This window comes from Camponotus vicinus, unplaced genomic scaffold, assembly GCF_025532165.1.
Source record: "Camponotus vicinus isolate PSW18456_S1 unplaced genomic scaffold, iyCamVici1.0 SCAF_5, whole genome shotgun sequence".
In the NCBI taxonomy this organism is placed as follows: domain Eukaryota; kingdom Metazoa; phylum Arthropoda; class Insecta; order Hymenoptera; family Formicidae; genus Camponotus; species Camponotus vicinus.
The window spans coordinates 17,963,158-17,982,825 of NW_028141977.1; the positions used below are offsets into that span (position 1 = coordinate 17,963,158).

Genomic DNA, 19,668 nt, shown 5'->3' on the forward strand with positions numbered 1-19,668 from the left:
ATACCACAGTCTTAGAAGACAAATGTCAAGCTATTAACGTTGCACCACCACCATAACATTCTTTTGGATTACATAAGAATAATGAGTATATTTGTCATTCGATCGCAGTTAGAAAGGAAGATCTTTTAAAATCGTGTTGGAAGTTATAAGAGTGCAAATTTATAAAAAATTTTCTTTTTAAAGCTTTTCTTACAGAATTGTAAATTTAAAAATTTTTGACATGAAGCGAAAAATGTCATTTTCGATTATTAGAAAGATTAAAAAAAGGATTAAATTTTATCATAAAACAATGTCAAAGAAGAAAATATTTCAATTTAAAACAGAAAGTGACCCAATTCAATTAGTTTTTGTATGATATAAGTGTCTATAAAAATTATTCATCTTGAAGCGTAATTTTTCACAGTATATCTATTTTCGTGAATATCGTTTAGGGAAACAATTAACAAATGTTGTGTGTTATGTCTGTTTATACCTCGTAAAAATATTCGCTTATATCGTTAATTATGGAAGACACTGAAAAACATTAAGAAAAATTGCATTATGTCTCTGTGAATGACAATCGCAATAATCGCATACATTTAACTAAAACTTACTGGAAGGATTCTCTATACATTGCCATAAAATCTGAATAAGTACATTCTTTGCGCGAAACGACGCGTAACAATTAAATTATACGAACGAGATGCAACGAGGAGGAACTATTAGAATATAAAAAGATCCAGTGCTCTTTCCTAGTTATTAAATGGATTGTACAATAATAACTTCTATATTATTATCGATAGCGTGTGTAATCACATCAATTCACTAGCATTCGAGCATTCATTCTGTCATTGTTTCGCGATACATTCTAGGATATTCACATTTCATTATTGCGCACTGATCTAATGGTCAATCAATCATCCATCATTGCACTCATCTGAAGTTATCAAATATGTCTCTTTTCTGTATTAACAATTATTTTATTTATAACAGTGTCATCTGATATGCTTTCTTCTCTACTGGCTTTTCTTAGTCAGAAAAGAAGAAAAAAAGTTCACTTTGTTCATCATTTCACATTCGTGTCTACATGCAGTCAAAGTTCATCTCTGTTATTATTATGTGGATTAAACAAATCGTACCTCTTAAGGACTGTGCCATACACGAAGAATGACAGTAAATTCTCGGTACTGTTCTATCAATAGCGAATAAATCCTATAGAATCGAATCAATTAACTACAATCTTGTTTCCGACACGATTCGATTCCACGCGCACTGTCAATTCCATTTGATGCACACATTTAAATCATGATTAGGCGTGATACTGAACTTGTTCCTTCGGTCACTTGTGATACTTCGTTCTGGGCGCGCAGGATTCTTCGTCCATATCTCCTTATCATTTATTAAATATATTAACAAATATTGCATATAGAACTGGCGTTTAGAGTCGATTCGTATTAGCTAGCTTGCCATTTGAATTTGCTACGCATGATCCATCTTTGGCCAATATTATTGGCATCGCACGGTGCTAAGACGGGTTGCGACGCGTCACCCGAATGAGGTTTCGACAAGCAATGACCTGTATTTGTATGTCTAATCATTTTGGTCTGCAAAAGAAACGACACGTGTCAACAACAATATTACTAATTTATCGAATCTAATAATTTCAGATATCTTCCTCTTCTACATGTTTTCACTATTTCTTACCTCATTATTGTAAACCCATGCTTGATTACCACCCATGCCATGACATCTCACAATCTTCACAGGACCTTGTGGACTAGCTGCGTCAAGGCACATATCGTCGGACATTATCTGCTGTCGCTTAGTATAGGCAAATACCTGGTGACACAGTTTTCATTAGAGATTAATATTCTAATAGATAGAAACTAAAAACAATGTCGATTTCCAGCATAATATGAAATGTTTTAGTTTATCAAAGACAAAACACAAACCTGATTGCCACCTAATCCATGACAATAGCTAATTCCGACATTCTCCCCAGTTCTTCTACCCATAGTATCCAAACAAGTTTGCATTTCAACGTTTTTCACGTCGCCGAGATAATAATAGTCTAGGGGCATTGGTGATTCCGGATATATGTTCTCCAAGTACCATCTGAAGCTCTTACACTTTAATCGTTCTCTGAGCTTTATCCGTTCAGAGACATCGCCGACATCAACGTTTCGCGCTCCTATAAAAAAATGAAACTTTCTATATAATACTATATAATACCTAAACTGTAGAAAGAAAACTTATTCATACATATCTCTTTACATATTATATACGTATGATAAATTTGAGATGAAAACAAAATTTGTCGTAAAATTTTGTGTTAAAATAAAAATATTTGTCATATTGTATGATACATTGAATTTCCTAAAAAAAAAAAAAAAAAAGTGCAATTATGCAGCATTTTTTTCTGGGAATCTGAAAGGTGTAAAGAGGTTTATGAAATAGCATTGATCTATATATGCAATAACTATTTTGTACATATTGTAAAATACAGCGTGCATAGAGAGATGTATTGTGCTTTATCAAAATTATGCGGAGTATCTGCGAGTTTAGAAATATTGTTTCTAATCATAAAACCGTATCACATGTGGAACTCTCAATGCCATGCATGTGACTTACATTTTCTTCCAAGACACCTTTAAATATTCTCTCATTTACATGGTTCGTTTGTCTATCGTACCTCTGTTATTATCCGGCACATTATTAAATAATACACATTATAGAGTTAAACATAACAGCAATGATGTTTCAAAATTAAATGTTAACGGGTATCTGATAGAGAGAGATAGCGAGCACCCGCAACCGCGTGAGAATTAATGATGAAAAATAATAAATAATAATAAGGAGACATGCAGACCTTCCGAGATGTGGAAGCATGCGCCGTATCGCAAAGCACAACCAATGCATAAGAACGGGGATGCTCTTGATAGTAATAGATTTTTTTTTTAATACGCCAAGACGTGTTAGTGCTACCTGGATTAATGTTGTAATAGAAGTACTTCCATTGGTCCAACCAAACTTCTGCGAGCCGCGCATTGTTGTGGTTGACTATCTTGCTGGTACCGCCCGGGAAAGTATACGGGGTCGATTTACGGAATACGTGCCCGACGTGCGAGCATGTCGCAATTTCCAATGTCCCACCACACATCCATATCTAACCAACTCAATTCTGTTAGTGTGTTAGCGGTCACAATGATAGGTAACACGATAAAAGAAAAAGAAAAAAAAAACAACATGTATCGCAAATGTATATCGTATTCTGCGACTCATGGTTGGTGGATTGGCAACTCTCTTCTTGCAACCTATATATACCTATAACGTAGCTTGACAAGAGGATTTTATTCAAAGCAAGCGCAATTCTCGATCGGTTAGTCGGCTGGATGGATGAGTGGTTAAGACTACACCAGCATTTGTATCGAGAGATACAGAAACAAAATATCTCTGAAATGTTCACGTTTAGTGAATGTCAATGTTTAGCTCTTACTATCTTCATTAAGTCCACATCGTAAAATTATAGCACTTAGTCGGTTAAAGAGATAAATGTGAAAGTGAAGTAAAGTATCTTGACGGTAATCAGGTAAATTTTCTCGATTAAGGATAATTTTTATGTTAATAAAGATCTTCTCTAGAGATATTAGCGACGTAACGTATACAACTACTGATGTTATATATATATGAAATATTAGTAAATACACACATACATAAATCATAATGTACATAACACATATAGAGAAAATGGTTAACTAATTTATGGCATATATATTTGTGTATAACTAGAATGTGTTAAAAACTATTTTATAAAAATATATATTAATGCAAAAGACTTCTATATTAATTAATATTAGTCAAATGGAGAGAAACAACTTGTTAACAAGAAAATAATGCATTCAAAAATAACTGCAAGTCACATAGCTGTATACGAATTATAATATTTCGATGTATATAAACGATTTGTATCAGATACCCGTCAAATATGTGTAATATAGTTTCATTTGATGTATAATATATTGCAGTTTTAAAAGATGCTTTATTAAATAACATCGTTGCTAAGCGCTACACGAACATCAGCTGTATAGAAATTTCGAAATACAATAGAAAATTTCCTTTCACGATTCTCGAAAATAGAACGTATTGATATTTTGATATTGATAAATTATACAGCGGATGTGTGTTAAGATGTATTAAATGATTTTGCAAAATTCTCGTATTTTATATAGCATATCTAGATCCTGATATTGAAGTGCGCAACGATGGTATCATTTAGCGCAATTCTAGTAACAACATTGCAGAAATTAATTAAACGATACACTTGATTATCTAACCTGGATTCATGGCATAGTAAAAATCTCTCCACTCATCCATCCAGACCTCGGCCACCCTGGCCGCATTGTGCAGGACTATCTTGCTGACACCACCAGGGAATGTATATGGACTCTTGTCCCGGAATACATGTCCCACATGAGAGCATGAGCTGATTTCTAACGTTCCACCACATTGCCATACCTATAATGTACTTACAATTTTACAAATGATACCGGGAATTTATGCGAGGATACCCTTTAAAACTCGGCCTTTTTGTTAAACACATTTTGTTATACAGTTGTACAATATATTTAGATCAAAGTGAATTATTGCCAATATTAAAAATAACTCATTTCTCGTAAAGTCAAGATTTTTACAAAATTTTTGCGTAAAATATATGCATTATTATATTAAAGCGCGAAAAACCAGCAATTTGAATTATATATTAATTAAATAAATATATAAATGAGAGAGAAAGAGAGAGAAAAATGAATATATAATCTTAAATTATATATTAATTTGTTCATTATAATATTCTGTTCAGTTTAGATTCAGAAGTTACGTAAAGTTTATGTAGATAATTCACATAGATAAATCGATAGTCATTCTTATCATATCTCGAAAAGGCTTACCCGAAAACTCATTTCAAGATTTTCGCCGCCCCAGATATCCATGCCTTCGTCGTACGCGCCCAACTCGTAGAAGTATTCTTTATCAATAGAAAACAATCCGCCAGCCATAGTTGGTGTTCGTAGCGGTGCTGTTCTATCGCCGTTTCTTCTGTCCATCTCTCTCTGTGCGACTCTATACCTTATTGAGCAAAAATTAGGATGGCGTTAAAATCTTTAGAAATTTTTAGAAAAATTACAATACTATACAATACGATATCACACTAATGTATACAATTTAAAATTGTCTTTGTTTCAATCGAAATTAATTATATTCAATTTAGTTAAACAATAGTATACATGTGTGTATTTGTCGTGGTGAATATGAATATTGTAATAAATTAGTAAGCTCGACAGTTGTAATTATATATAAACAGAGGTGAAGAGAAGAGTTGCTATTGATTTCATTTTAGCTCATTATATATAGATATAATTAAATTAAAGTAAAAGTTGACAAAAATTTACAAATATAATAACTCAAAAAAGGGAAACTTATAATTCATCATAATCTTATATACATATGTAGATATATATCAGCATTGATCAATAAATTTGATATTTCTGACTTTATAGCTATTAATCTAATCTAATTATTCATCGCATGCAAAATATGTAGATCTCCACATTTGCAACTCAAATTTCCTTCGCTTATTTAAGAAGGCGAGAGATTGAACTGGTTCGATTAAAATTAGAATATAATGCTATAATTAGAATTCAGAATACAATAATGCGCTACAATACCATCTAAAGTTTAATTTCCAGTTGAAACCACCCCAGGTCATGTCGCTGGCTGGAATATATTCGAAAGTGTCATCGCTGATGACGTCGATGATCGGACAGACAACGGTATGCCTATCGTTGGCGATTCTTGAAAGTAACGGCTCCAACCAACCTTCGGTGCACTCGCAGTGCGCATCTAGAAATGTGATTACTTGTCCCTTGACGTATTTCGCCCCTAGAAGCCTCGCTCTTATCAAGCCCGACCTCTTTTCGGTACGATATACATATGTAGGAACAGGTAGCTCGGTTATATACTTCTCCAAGTCTTTCTTCAGATGTTCTAGAAAGTAAAGTTTTATCCATCAAGTCACTTTGAGATTCAAATTTTGACTAACATATTTGATATTCAAAATTCTCTTTTATTTGATATCGATTTAGATTTTTTTCATTAATAATGAAATAAATAAAATAAAAGATATCAAATAAAAGATAAGATCTAAATCGATATCAATAAAAGATTGTTGTGAAAGATAACTATGATTGACAATTACAAATTAATATTAATTTTAAGTACATTATAAAATTAATGTTGATTAAACGTGCTATATATTTATTTTTAGCAATCCGATAAGAAACGTACCGCGCTCACTCGCGTCGTCCACGAGGATGATTTCTTTCAATAGCGACCTGGGAGACCTGTTTATTACAGACCAGACTGTCCTTAGCAGAGTGGTCCACGCCTCGTTGTGGAAAACTATCACGATACTCGTGTCCGGAAGATACTTGGGATATTTCTTATTTTTACAACCCTCGAGTCTGATGTCCTTCAGAGATCGATTCAAGGAGATCATATCGCTGGCCATCAGATTGAACTGATTCAGCTTGAACAGCTCCTGCTGCTTGGCCTCGTTCTCCGGCGCGATGTGCACAGCCGCTCCCATCTCGCCAGGGCTGCCCTTATTCTCCTTGATGACCTTCGCCGGCCGCCACAGATGCAATATGCTCTGCGAATACTGCCTCTTGGTGCCTACATACTCGTGTTTCAGCGCTTTCGCCTCCCCGACCAGGATCTTCGGATGTACCTGGGACGGAGACTCCTCGGACAGAAGCGCGGACTGCTGCTGCTTGTTATCTGGACAGTTCCATCCGGACCCTCCGATGCAGTCCGAATAGAACATGAGCACCATGACGTCGACCAGGAACCATACCAGCGACGTCAGCAGTATCACTTGACATGTGTGAATGCGAATCTTGAAGCGAAACATCTTTCAACGACGGCAGTCCTCCGCTTGTACCACGAGCTGCTCATCACCCAGTCTCCGCGCGATCAAACTCGCGATTTAGATCCTTGGACGAGACTTGAAATTGGGATATCTTCGCGACACCGAGTTCAACGAAGCTCCGTGGAATTACATGACTTTTCAGCGCTGCAACAGAGAAAGAGAAGCTGACCTTATTACCGGAAATTTGGTTATACGTGACTATAAAAGTAGCGGGGACATCGGAAAACTTGATGTCGAAAGGTTGCCTGGGAGATAAAACTAGAATTCTTTTGGGAAATCGATCCGTAGTTTCAACTTTATGCACGCTTATCACGATTCTATGAATCTATATAAAGCTTAGATTTTTTTCTTTCTATATATTAACATTATAAGAATATTATATTATATTAATATATTATAATAATTAAATTAATTAATAATTTAATTTCGATTAGGAGTTTCAATATGGAGTTTATAAATTATAGTTCGGGGTAAAAAAGACTTATTAAAGACTATAAGATTATGTAATATTATATAATAAATAATTATTTGTTTACTATAAAGAGTAATTCACAAAAACTGCTCATTAATCCATAATGATTTACAGCACTGTATGTCTTAAAAATGATATGAAATATTATCGATTATAAAAATTGATTTTAGGATTATCATTAATAATAATATAGATAATTTCTTCTAAACTTTTTATGCAATTTTTTTATGCTTTTGATCGTCGCATACGTTGCATACGTTGTTGACGAGAATGAAGATATGAACGGCTCGCGCGAGCGAAAATCGCGTACGTCAGCTAAGGGTAATCGGAGTAGCTTGCGACACTTCAGCATCTAATTTGTATGAGAGGCGCACATCGATCGTGGAGGAGAATGCAATTTTAATGTCGCCAAACGCCACTTCTCTCATGCTCGGTACACAAGACGAGTCATACACACACTCCAGTCTCCATAGAAATACAACTGGCAATATAATGACACGCGATTTGCATACGCACGCATTTCTGCAGGTGTATAATGCCTGTCCTCGCGGATCAGACGATAGTTGCAGGGCACACGATAAATTTACTCTACTTGTATAGGTAGACAAATACGATATCAATACTTTATCATATTTATGTAAATCGCTATCTATCGTCTCCGCTGTCGCTTCGACTACGATTCCGGTAGCTTGCAATTTTATGCAAAAGAGAAAAGTGCAATTGTTGAATTATCGGAAAATGATACGTATTATTTCGCTCGCAAGGTGTGGCATTTATAATTTTCCACGTCATGTCGAACACGAAGACCCCACGTTATTTGCGATAAAAGGTCAACTCGAATTAGAACAATCGCGGGACTACTTGGATGAAATTTTTAATTGCCTTAGTATCTTTGAGAATCGCGACAAAAAATTTTTGACGTTACGACGAGTTGACGTTTGTGCAGCGTTTTTTCTTTCACGAAAAAATTTATATACCTTTTGTTTTCCAACTCTTATCTGTACATCGTGGTATCGCGCAGCACCGTCAGTTGCGATCGATGTTGTTACCAGTCGCGGTGTGACTGATAAAAAAAAATTATCATAACAGCAGTGTTTCGAAGACACGACACAGATCCGCAGGTAATTATCCCACGCAGCCCGCCGAGACCGCTCGGTCTGGGAAATTATATCGCAATGAGGGACTCGCTGCTCTCCCGATGGTACTAATTAATTAGCGACTGCTAAATAATTCACTTTCATCACGATAACGAGCGGGAAATGGGAGTAATAATGTTGGATGAGTATGCGCGACCCAAAGAACAACGGGCGACATTCCCTGATATTGCGTCGCGTGAACTTTCTATTGTAAAAAAAAAGAGTGGCTGATGGCGGCTTTTCGATACACTGCGTTTTATGCATCATGTATACGAGGTACTAAAAAAATATAGAGAAAATATCGAAGTATAAAATTTTAAAAGCGTCACATTTTTTTTATTTTTTATTTCCGAATTAAAATGCTGATGAAAAACCGTTGCATACGTTGCGATATAAAAATCGATTGCGTATCAAGCATATTCTATAATTTGCAAACAATAAGGCTTAAAATCTTTCTAATATATTCTTACAAAGAAGTAATAAAGGTAGGTAACTATAATTAAGTACTAATTAAAAAGGAAGTACTTAAAAATAATGGGAAGTGCTAAATATTATAATAGTTCTGACTATCAATCATCAACATGGCACGGATGAAAAACGCGATATGAAAACTAATACCGTTACAATACGATACCGTTGTGAGGTACAAATAGAATATTCGATAGAACGAAATGAATATTTTTGAGCGATTTTATTCGAAAAAGCCACAAAATGTAGAACAAATATGTTCTGAATTTTTAAAATTATATACTTGAAATTTTTTTTATTTTGTAACGAATAGAAAGAGGGAGAAATCACGATAATATCGTACATAGTAAAATATAGTAATGTTATAATATTTGAATGTATAATGTGTATTTTTCGTCTCTATTTTTTAATCTCTATTTTTTACATCTCTACTTTTCTTACCATCGTAGAAAGAAAGTTTTACATTTCCAAGGAGAAGATGATAGAATTCTCTTTGTAGTGGTATGTCTTTGTAGAAACGCTTTGTAGTTAACAATATAATGGAAGCCTCATAGCATTCGCGGTTTATGAACGTGATAAGTGACCACGACTTAACTTTCAATCGTCATTGTAATAGTCGACTGGCGGTACTGTATTAGCAAAATTGCACGCGTTACATTATTGATAAATCAATATAGCGGCACGTTAATATTGTTAAGATGGATTACTTTGTAACTATCATATATCGTAAAAGTCTACTGCCAAAATGATGAATTGCATATTTGCAGTCAAAACATTAAGCCGAATATCAATCAAGCCACGATATTTCTATTGTTTCAATACGAGATTCCACATAATAGAATTTTATAAAATGCAAATGTCATTAAAAAAAGAAAATTTTAAGCATAATTTAGTTTCTTGATATTTACATCAATTTTTTAATATTTTGAATCAAAGATAGAATTCTTAAAATGTTGATTTTAACTTAGAAATTGTATCGAATTTATCATCAAAGGAAGCACGATCATTCTGCGATACTTATATTTGAATTTATTCCTAAAAGAGAAACATTCAATTATTTAATTATCTGAATATTCGATAATCGTAATAATAACGGTTCAAAAATAGCAATGATAACGAAATAATAAATTTCATGTTTTATTTATTGTCGCAGTTTTTCATTATTGTGAAGTTATTATTATTATTAACAATTTTATGATTTTTTTAAATATAGTTCAGACTGCTAAGTTAACAGAGAGACGAGTATTTTAAAAATAATGTATATATATGCGTGCAATTATTGTAATAAAATAAAATCTCATTACAATGCTTTTCACCGCGTAATCAGATTTGAGTTCCAGCGACTCTACTTCAATGGAGAGTCATTGTAACCAAAGTCCGCCGATATCACATTGACGCAATGCGACGCTAGGTAATGTCATTAAGGAAGTCTTCCTGCACACAATAGACAACTATGAAAGCTAAGCTTGTTGTCCGCCATAAAAAGGTCTAACAATAAGTCCTGCAATAGTTCAGACTGTGCAACTTTTTTTTAAATTCGAAAAATTAAATGTATATATGTGTGGACGTACTAGATTACGAATTGTATTTGCATTTTAGGGATTGTTTCCAAAAAACTATTTTCTAAAAAAGATAAATTTACTTATTATAAATATAAATATCATGTAATATAAATATTGAAATATAAAAATAAAATCTGCCGTGATAATCAACGATGCGTGCAATATATAACTCGATAAGTTTTAAGTTTCATTTTATAAAACCATATCGAGGCGATCTCCCATTACATTACGTTACATTGTTATATATACATAATACGTATGCACGAAATTAATATCGAGTGCAAAATTTGCAATGTTTATCATCAAGGGAGGAAGGCGCCGACAATTTATTATCAGATCTTATTTCGTCTACTCGAGCTCTTCTCCCTTGAAGTCCCTAATTGGCAATATTTAACGTTAGGTATTTTTTCAAATTTTAAAAGCTTACAAAATTTAGTTTGATAACGTAGACAATATAGTTAGCTTGATAACGTCAGACAATATATTTACTTTAATTTCTCTTTAATTTCTGACAACACACATATGTGCAGTTAGTGTCTTAAGCGTTAAAATGTCTCGCGGGATTAATCCAAGCCTTTAACAGAGAAAATTAACTAAGCCAACCACATGGGAAAACCGGAAGGGTTGAACTCACATCAGTATTAATGTAATACACGCCGCAATCTAAAATTATGAAACTTGTAATCACATAACGCATACAGGCAGTGCGTGTCGCATATCTTCTTTCTTCAATTTAAAGCCCACATCATATAATAGTGTAATAAATAAATAGCTGAGGGAGAAAAAAGAACCAATTATAATATTGCACAGTAAAAAAAGTAAGTTAAAATTTCTATTTTTATACTATTATTACTACTATAATGTTGACAATAATAACCGTGTGCGTAGTAACAACAGTAAATTTAGTTGCCGCTAAAAATAATATTTATAATAATTACAACTTTATTTTTATTATATATTTATGATAATTACAACTTTATTTTTTCGGTATTTTTTTTTTAGCTTTTAGTTTTCAGTGTAAAAAAATATTTCACATAAAATACATATTCATAAAATATAATTGAAAATCGTATTCGATTGTATTTAAAATTTTATTACTAGATTATATTATACATAATCGATAAAATACAAATTGCTCCAAAAAATTCGAATGTTCTTTTAATAATATTCTCTGCTTGATTGGAATTGATTTTTTCGTAATAAAAATGTTTTTTACTGAAATAATTTTTGTACAATTTTTCAATTTTTTACCATACATGTTTGTAACTAAGTTTTAAATTAAAGTTCTATTAAAGTAAAAGCTACTAGAAATGAAAGATATAGCTTTATTAATCTTCTGACTCTACAAAGTTTAGTTTACAAAAAAACGAGTTTTTTTTTACATCGTTTATTGAAAATTCTTGATATCCCCGGATTTTCGCTAAGGGAAAATCTAGATGGACCAGAAAGGATATGCTATTGAAAGAATATCCGGTATATTTTTACGACACCCTGTATTTTTAATGCGTGTGTGTCAGTCGAAATTCAATTACTTTCTTTTGAAAGCTTTTTTCTCTTCGGACGGACGTGACGTGAAATGATTGCCATGCACATTCCAATCGAAGAGGGCTCCATTAAAAACCGGTTTTATAAATGCTTCGAAGCTGCTTTGCGCAAGCTATTTAATCGTACATTATAAAGTAGATATAAAAATGAGTATTGTATCGTATTGTCCCGAACTAGAGTACGAACGTAAATTGCAACGCGATCGTTCGCTAGAGTAGTTGAATTTTACGAACGTTTTATATCACTTGTTTAATTAACAAGTAATAATTTTCTCCAAGTTAAATACAATACTCATCTTTTCGTGTTATCATTCAGAAAACGAACAAAACGAATTGTAAAACGAGGCTTTTTTTCTAGAAATTTTATTCCAGAATTTTGTGAATATTTAAAAAAATATTTGTCTCGCACATCAAGTTTAAATTTATAAAATAATTTGTAAATTAAAAGAGATGAGAAATTTCGCTGTAATGTAGTTAACATGTATGTATAAATCGTTACATGATTTCCACCAATTAACTTTTAATATTTTACATTTCAGAGCTGAACTTTGCACATGTAATTTTATATACTTTGTAGCCAAATATTATGTATAAAATTTTCATTACATATCGAACACATATATTAAATTTCTCTTAAATTCATAATATATACGCTTGCACTTTAGCAAATGACCGTGCATTATCAATATCATGGTTAACGAGCACTAGCGGTATGATATGATAAAATAGTGATCGAATATTTCATACATTATAATGCGACCGAACTGAATTTAAAAGCCATGTATGATGTCATGGACTAATTTACACAGGCAACTCAGCGATTACAAACGCGATAGGGTGTTTGCATCAATACTTGCACGTGCAATAAAATTTCTCTGAATCATGCAAATCAATTTAATATTGATCTCGCTCGATGATAAAGATAGATCTTCCGGTTCCAATAATTTTATATTACGATACATATATTTTTAGAATGTTTGTAAATGATTATACGTAATTAACTATAAAAAAGAAGATGATGTCATATGGCATCTCGTTCTCATCTTCAAGTTATTTTCTTCAATAGTCAAAGATATCAAATTTTCTTTTTAATGCCGAATTTTCTAAATTAATAACTAGGATCTTTTTTTCAATATCAAAAATAATTCTTTAGCATACTCGACGAGATATAACACGACCGGTCTAATCTTATCATTTTTAAATCATATTTCGTAGAAAGCGCGGGTTCTCGCATATCGCTAATTTTATCACAAAGTGACATAATGCGTTAATTAAGAGATTACTGTAATATGTATATCTGTTTGCATATGTAATCGGACTAGGTTAAATATATGCAAGCTCGAATTTGGAGAGAGATTACACAATGCGCTCTCCCAAGTTTAGAATTATTCCGGCGCGGACGGACAATACGCAACGGGCGATATACAATGAAGATCGTGGTATCGCATGGATACCGTTATTACGCACCGTTTTACAGGTCACAAACCGGCATAAAGTTTTCCGGGAAATAGAGAGCGGATTAACAGCGAGAACTCACGCACACACACGTGCTCATTTGACGCATCCCGTAAATGTTAATTTTCCTTTTTTAATTTACGCACGCCGCGTAATTGCTTATCTTTAACAAATCACGGGGCAATTTATAATTAATTAATAACGCGATTGTGGTATGTATGTGCGAACTTTTTGATCCCAACGTTCGTACACCGGATATAAGTGCGCGATAACAATAGCGTGCTTTATATATTTCAATATCTTATAGCATATTTAAAGATAAGACGACGCTCTCTAGATAAGGTATATATCGTGATTTTATTATTTATGCGCGCTCCAGAATAAAATATTGCCAATTAAATTCCTTCAATTAAATTTTCGACGATTTCATTTTCCCTCTCTTTCGAAAAATGCGATAATTTGGAACGACCGCGCACGTATCGCGTAAAGAAATACGATGTAATGAGATGTTTGCAATTTTTTGATAATATTTTTTTACGATGTACTCATTTTCGCGTAACCTGATTTTCCTCGAGGTTTCTTGTTACGCGGCTCGTTTGTGGCGCTTATCATTCACGAGCGAGACAATAACTGTCATATACGCGATCGTTGAAACGTCTATAAAGATTGGCGCGACTCCTATTTATACCCGAGCCTATTTATACTTGATCTCTTTTAAAATTTCATCCTCGATAAAGTTGATCGGTAGTTTGTTAAATTTCGAATTTCGACTTCGTATAAAATTAGATTGTATAAATATACACAAGTGTGTATATGAAGCGTCTTTGCATTTTACGATCGCGATAGCAAATGTCGCAAAAGGTCACAGAAAAGTTTTATAAGCAGCGTCCTTGCGTATCATTGCGGTTGGCTTCGTTCAAGTGTCGGATTTATCTTAGCTAATCGGCTCGTTCCAGCGAGAACCTTTCACTCGTTTCATGAATCACTACCGAAGCGCGCCGCTAATTAAGTATCGTTAAGTTTCTATCTCCCGCGTGAGAGAGAAGCGGTGACGTAAATCGGCGAGCACCGAAGATCACGTAGTATCATCCATCAAGAATACCATCTGTCGAGAAATTGCAGCGTGTGATGTAGCAAACGCGTGATTTCGCTAATAACATTTCACCATCGTCGCGACGACGCCGGGTGCAAATAGAATAATAAATAATAAAATGAAAGTAAGAAAAAAAAAGAAATTATTTTCTGTCAAGAATTTTATTAAAATCTTAACTCGTTCTCCGATCGGAGTTAATTAACCCGAGCACACCGAGTTAAAACACACGTGGAATTAATCAAAAGGCAAGAACACGTTGCGCACAAGTTGAATACAATTAATTGGCTGTCAAAGTATAATATATCTTTGTTATCTCTATGGTCGATTTAAGCCGGATGAAACTAATAATGAACGATCGATATTCGAGGGAACCTGGCTCAAGCCGATTAAACAATTAAACAATTCTTATTCGAACGCGATACCGCATAAATCTCCACGAAAACAGATACAATGGATCACAAAGAAACGTGTCGAGGACATCCGTCTGATTCTTAACGACGACATTCGGCCTGCGTTAACACAGGTGGACCGATTCCACGATCGTGGAAGCGCGCGCAATAATAATCTCTCGAATATCTCCCCACGCTTTCCAAACTCCAAACGTGAGAACGTGGTCCCCAGGAGGCATCGTTATCGCAATCCCCCTTCCTTCTGGTATCCTGGCGAGCATCCGCGTGTTCCGTGACGGATCGCTCTCGACGCGTTGCAAAACGGCGCGGCCTTGAGGCTCGAGTTTCTTCGAGAGACCGATCGGTGCGGCTTCCCGATGCAGCCTTACGAGACGGATAACGGACGGACAGGTGCGCCGCATTCCGCTAAACGGCACTCGACTTGCACCGACGAAGACGACGAAGACGACGAAGACGATGGAGACGAGGGCGAGGATGGGCATCCACTCGTCTCGCTCCGAGAGAGCCTCCTTTGGTTTTTCGTGCGAAGGGAGAATCGAGGAGGGGCAGAGGGGGGCGCAAATACGTGCGGGAATGTCGAGATCGAATTGTACATTTGTATGCCCGAGCGGAGCCTCTGATTTTACGCCAACAATGGACGCCGAAATCCCGCTTTCACCCGAGAATCGAGGAGCATTCAATTAATGCACGACGGCGTGCTTTAACTCACGATACTTTCCGAACTTTTCGAAGCCGGGAAGATCAAGTTTAGAATTCTCTTTTCTCTCGGTGATATTCTTCTCTCCGGCGGATTCTTAAAAAATAAGAGCCCGGCTCTGCTATTATATCAAACTATTCAATCGTAGACTGGAAATAAGAATGAAAGGGAATTATTAGTGCCGGGAATAAGTACAATGGCATTCATTTGCATATTACGAAGAAAGCACGAGCGGCACGAAAGGTAGATATGAAAAATTTTCACGTCAGTTACGTCATTGTATATTTTCCGTCCACAATTAGCATTATTCAAATCTACTGATGTGTAAAAAGGATTATTATTATCGTCCGACCCGATTCACGCAAGATCAATCTTAATTTTCCTGACACCGCGAGATAAAATCGGATCTATTTTTAAGAAATTCTTGAAATGTAAGAAAATACTTTGTAAGTAGATTCAATGATCTACATTTAAAAAGTAAAAATTGTAAAGGTAAAAGGAATTTTCGTTTTGTGATTCTGCGCTGAAAAAATCGCAAGCAAAACGAACATCGTTTTCACATTCCATCTATTGTTTTCAATAAATTGTTCATCCAGTCGCGTCTTCCATTTTGCTCACTTGATTTTTAGTTCATGATACAGCGTGGGACGAAGAGTCTAGCTGACCTGGTTTCGATAGATCGATCTTGACTCAACGTATCTCACAAATATACCTAAACTGATTTATCTCAATATTGACCTCCGATTTTTATCGTTTATGAATCATCGTCGCGAACAGTCAAGCAAACTTTCCGCAGATATATCAGGGCGAAATTGAGAAATTGGAATAAGATTTCGCGCTTGGCATGGATGGAAGAAAGGAAGTATTATTTGCAAAACTTTTCTGCTTAGACGGAGACAAAAGGCTCGGAAGATAGATTGAGGTCGACTTAATCTACAGAACTGCTGAAGTCGCATGGTTCTAAGTGGTATAAGTTAGTAAGGTAGTTCTAAGCGGTAGCCCGAAGGCTCTTCTTAGATCAACCGTGTTAGATGAATGAAACGTGGAACCGGACGACGACGTTTAGCAACGAATGTAGAGCGGGAATAAAGTAATGTACAGTGTGTCGGATATGTATACGTAAACAACAACAATCTACGCACATATCTGGTCTCTCATACGTCACAGATAATTCTTAAGATACGAATTAATAATTTCTAGTCTGTGCGAACGCATAAATATTAGATGAAGAAAATACACGTATAAGTTTTAGATGTAGATATTAATTATATTGGTATTAATTAATTCTGTCGGTGAATGAGTAACGCTTGAAAATGTTGCAAGTATTTGTTCTTTTTCTTTTCCAGATCTCCGCGCATAATTTTTCCAACGGAATATCCAGTATTGGAAGTTCTCATGGGATGAAACACATAATTTTCATAATAAGCATTAATATATATCCAGGTGAATTTCCTTTTCTACTTCTGCTTGAAATTATAAGCCTCATTTTTTTAGAATATACGAAAAGATGGAAAAAGAAGATAAACAAATTTTTAATGTATTTTTTTTCTATTATATCAGTGCGGAAAATGTTTGATATGTGTATGTATAATATAGTGTATTACATTTTTACAATTGAATTTCTTGTAAATTTTTAGAGTAGACTTTGCAGCTTTTTCTCGCTCTTCTCTGTTCCTTTTGGCGTAAATTTTCACAAGGTTGCTCGTCGGAAAAAGACGGCTCAAAGAAAACGCGGGATTTATACACACCTACGTACATTAAATCTCGAGAATTGAATTTTTAATCTTTGAAGTGCAGGTTGTGCGTGCAACCACATTTCTCCCCGTCCCTTTATTTCACTTTATCCTTTTTCTAGCGTACTTTTCGCGGGGCGTACAATACGAGAGAATTGAAAGCGCGAAATTCACGTATACGTATACGTATAAATGTGTATATAACTTCTTTTCGAAAGGGGAAAAATGTCAGAAAATGTCGAATTGTTTAGACCCTCGGAATCCGTCCCTCGAGATTAGCCTCGAGGCCTCGAGATGAGCGATGCTCGCCTCGCGCGTAATCTTGGTAACGCGCGGCGCGTTTAACACACATGCTCGCACGCGGCACCCACACACATACATACATACTTGGGGGGACCGTTAAGCCACGAGGCCGCATGCTTGCTCGGTCGCCGTATCTCTCCTCGAGTAACGCGAGGCAAGGTATCAATCGGAGAAGAGGAAGAAACGCCGAACATTCCTCCGGACGTTCCGCTCCCCGTCGCGATTAATGCTTATGCGTGGCGCGAAAATTACCGCGTTTGCGACCCGCTAACGATCTAGCGGCAAATCCGAACGCACACGGATACGCGCTCGCGCGAGCGGAACGACGGATGACGGGGAGAGCGATACGTAAGACGGAAGAGAGGCCCCCTCGTTCGCGCGTCGAGACGCTAAACGTGGCAAGGAGCCGCTTTTCCACGAACTCTTTCCTCGAGGATAATAAGAACGATGACCACTCACGTTTCCCGTGTATTTTCTTGGTACTTTCTTGATGGGGAAGTCGCGCGCCGACGAGGACTCCTCGACGATGCGGAGGGACTCTCCTCGCAGGATCGCTCTTCCTCTAGAAATGAACTGTCCCGGCGGTCCAGGTCATCGCTTCAGAGGCTACGTATCACCACTTCCGACACAGCTGTACGTTAATTACGCCGGCGCGATGAGGGACGGGCAATCCCGGTAAATGACACTGCACGCGCGAGTAAAACGGGTGGATTATCGCGAGACGCAGATTTCTCCGGCTGCGGAATCACGATGATCGCGTGCTCGACGGGAGAGGAGCGATCGTTACGCGCCTCCTCTTCGGCGCCCGACTCGGATGTTCGCTTCTCGGGTCTCTTCTCCTGGCCGACGAGATCCGAGAAGGGCGATCGGCGCGAGAGTAAAACGGCGTTGGGATTTCGCGAGAAAATGTGTACAATGTGCACGTCGTAGGGAGAGAGAGAGAGAGAGAGAGAAGAGACGCGCTCCTCTCGTCGAGCGAGCGAGCGACTCGGTCAATTCGTCCCGTCGATACGCACCTTCCCTGCCTCGGCGATTACTCGACTAACGACGCGGTACAGGAGGAAGCTCGCGGGCGTACATCGTCGTCCGTCGTCGAACTCGAAACTCGTTAGGATACGCCTGGCATCGCGCGACGCGGCGCGGAGCGAAACGAGTGCAACGAGCGGCACCGAGGTTAGGGCGGTTCGCCGAGTGACAGGACGACATCTGTTCGACGCTCGCGGCAACGTCGCGCGGTTTTGACAGTTGGTCAACGCGCGATCGACACTTATCGACGGGCCTTGCAATCTCACTGCACTTTCTCCACTTCCGTTTCCTTTCCTATGCGTTTTCTACTTCTTATTCAATATTCACTTTTTTTTTCTTCAAGTTGGAGCTTCGATAACATTTGAATATTGGATTTTAAATAAGATATAAATAGAAGAGTAATTTTTTTGTTTTTTAATCATACATAAAATATTATTCTATAAGGATATCCCATATATAGGTAAGGATAAATTTTTTTGACAGCGAAATGTACTTTCTAGTTCTGAATATTTTATTTTATATTCAAATAAGATTTCTTCAAGCGTCTCATCATAATACAATAGCACTCTAATATTATATAGGACATTCTATACTTATAATATTTCTTGTAATATTTAAAATTTTTTTTCAATCTTTGTAGCGATCTGAAATTTTTAAAAATTTTTGTAGCGGACTTTCATTTCAATGATATTCATTAATGTCGACTTGGTTGTAGAACAACGTTTCCGCGACATATTTATTTATGTATACTAGCAAACGAATTTCAAGGCGCGTGAAACATCGTCCTGAGATATAATTGAGGAAA

At 36.0% G+C, this 19,668-nt stretch overlaps 1 protein-coding gene across 5 annotated transcripts; it reads right to left on the reverse strand.

Moving 5' to 3' along the window:
- Positions 1 to 390: 390 nt before the first annotated feature.
- On the reverse strand, positions 391 to 19,040 carry Pgant5 (polypeptide N-acetylgalactosaminyltransferase 5). Of its 5 annotated transcripts, XM_083100758.1 has the most exons (9): positions 18,854 to 19,034; positions 18,297 to 18,522; positions 6,322 to 7,108; positions 5,703 to 6,021; positions 4,926 to 5,103; positions 4,314 to 4,494; positions 1,932 to 2,170; positions 1,684 to 1,818; positions 391 to 1,583 (listed from the first exon to the last, which is right to left on the reverse strand). In XM_083100758.1, exons 3-9 carry the CDS (start codon positions 6,944 to 6,946, stop codon positions 1,434 to 1,436), a joined length of 1,827 nt encoding a protein of 608 aa, XP_082956884.1. In that variant the 5' UTR covers positions 6,947 to 7,108; positions 18,297 to 18,522; positions 18,854 to 19,034; the 3' UTR covers positions 391 to 1,433. The 5 variants fall into 5 exon arrangements, with proteins under 5 accessions (XP_082956884.1, XP_082956888.1, XP_082956885.1 ...); XM_083100762.1 differs by lacking the exon at positions 4,314 to 4,494 and adding an exon at positions 2,965 to 3,145 and having other exon boundaries at positions 18,297 to 19,040; XM_083100759.1 differs by lacking the exon at positions 18,297 to 18,522.
- Between the last annotated feature and the right edge of the window lie 628 nt (positions 19,041 to 19,668).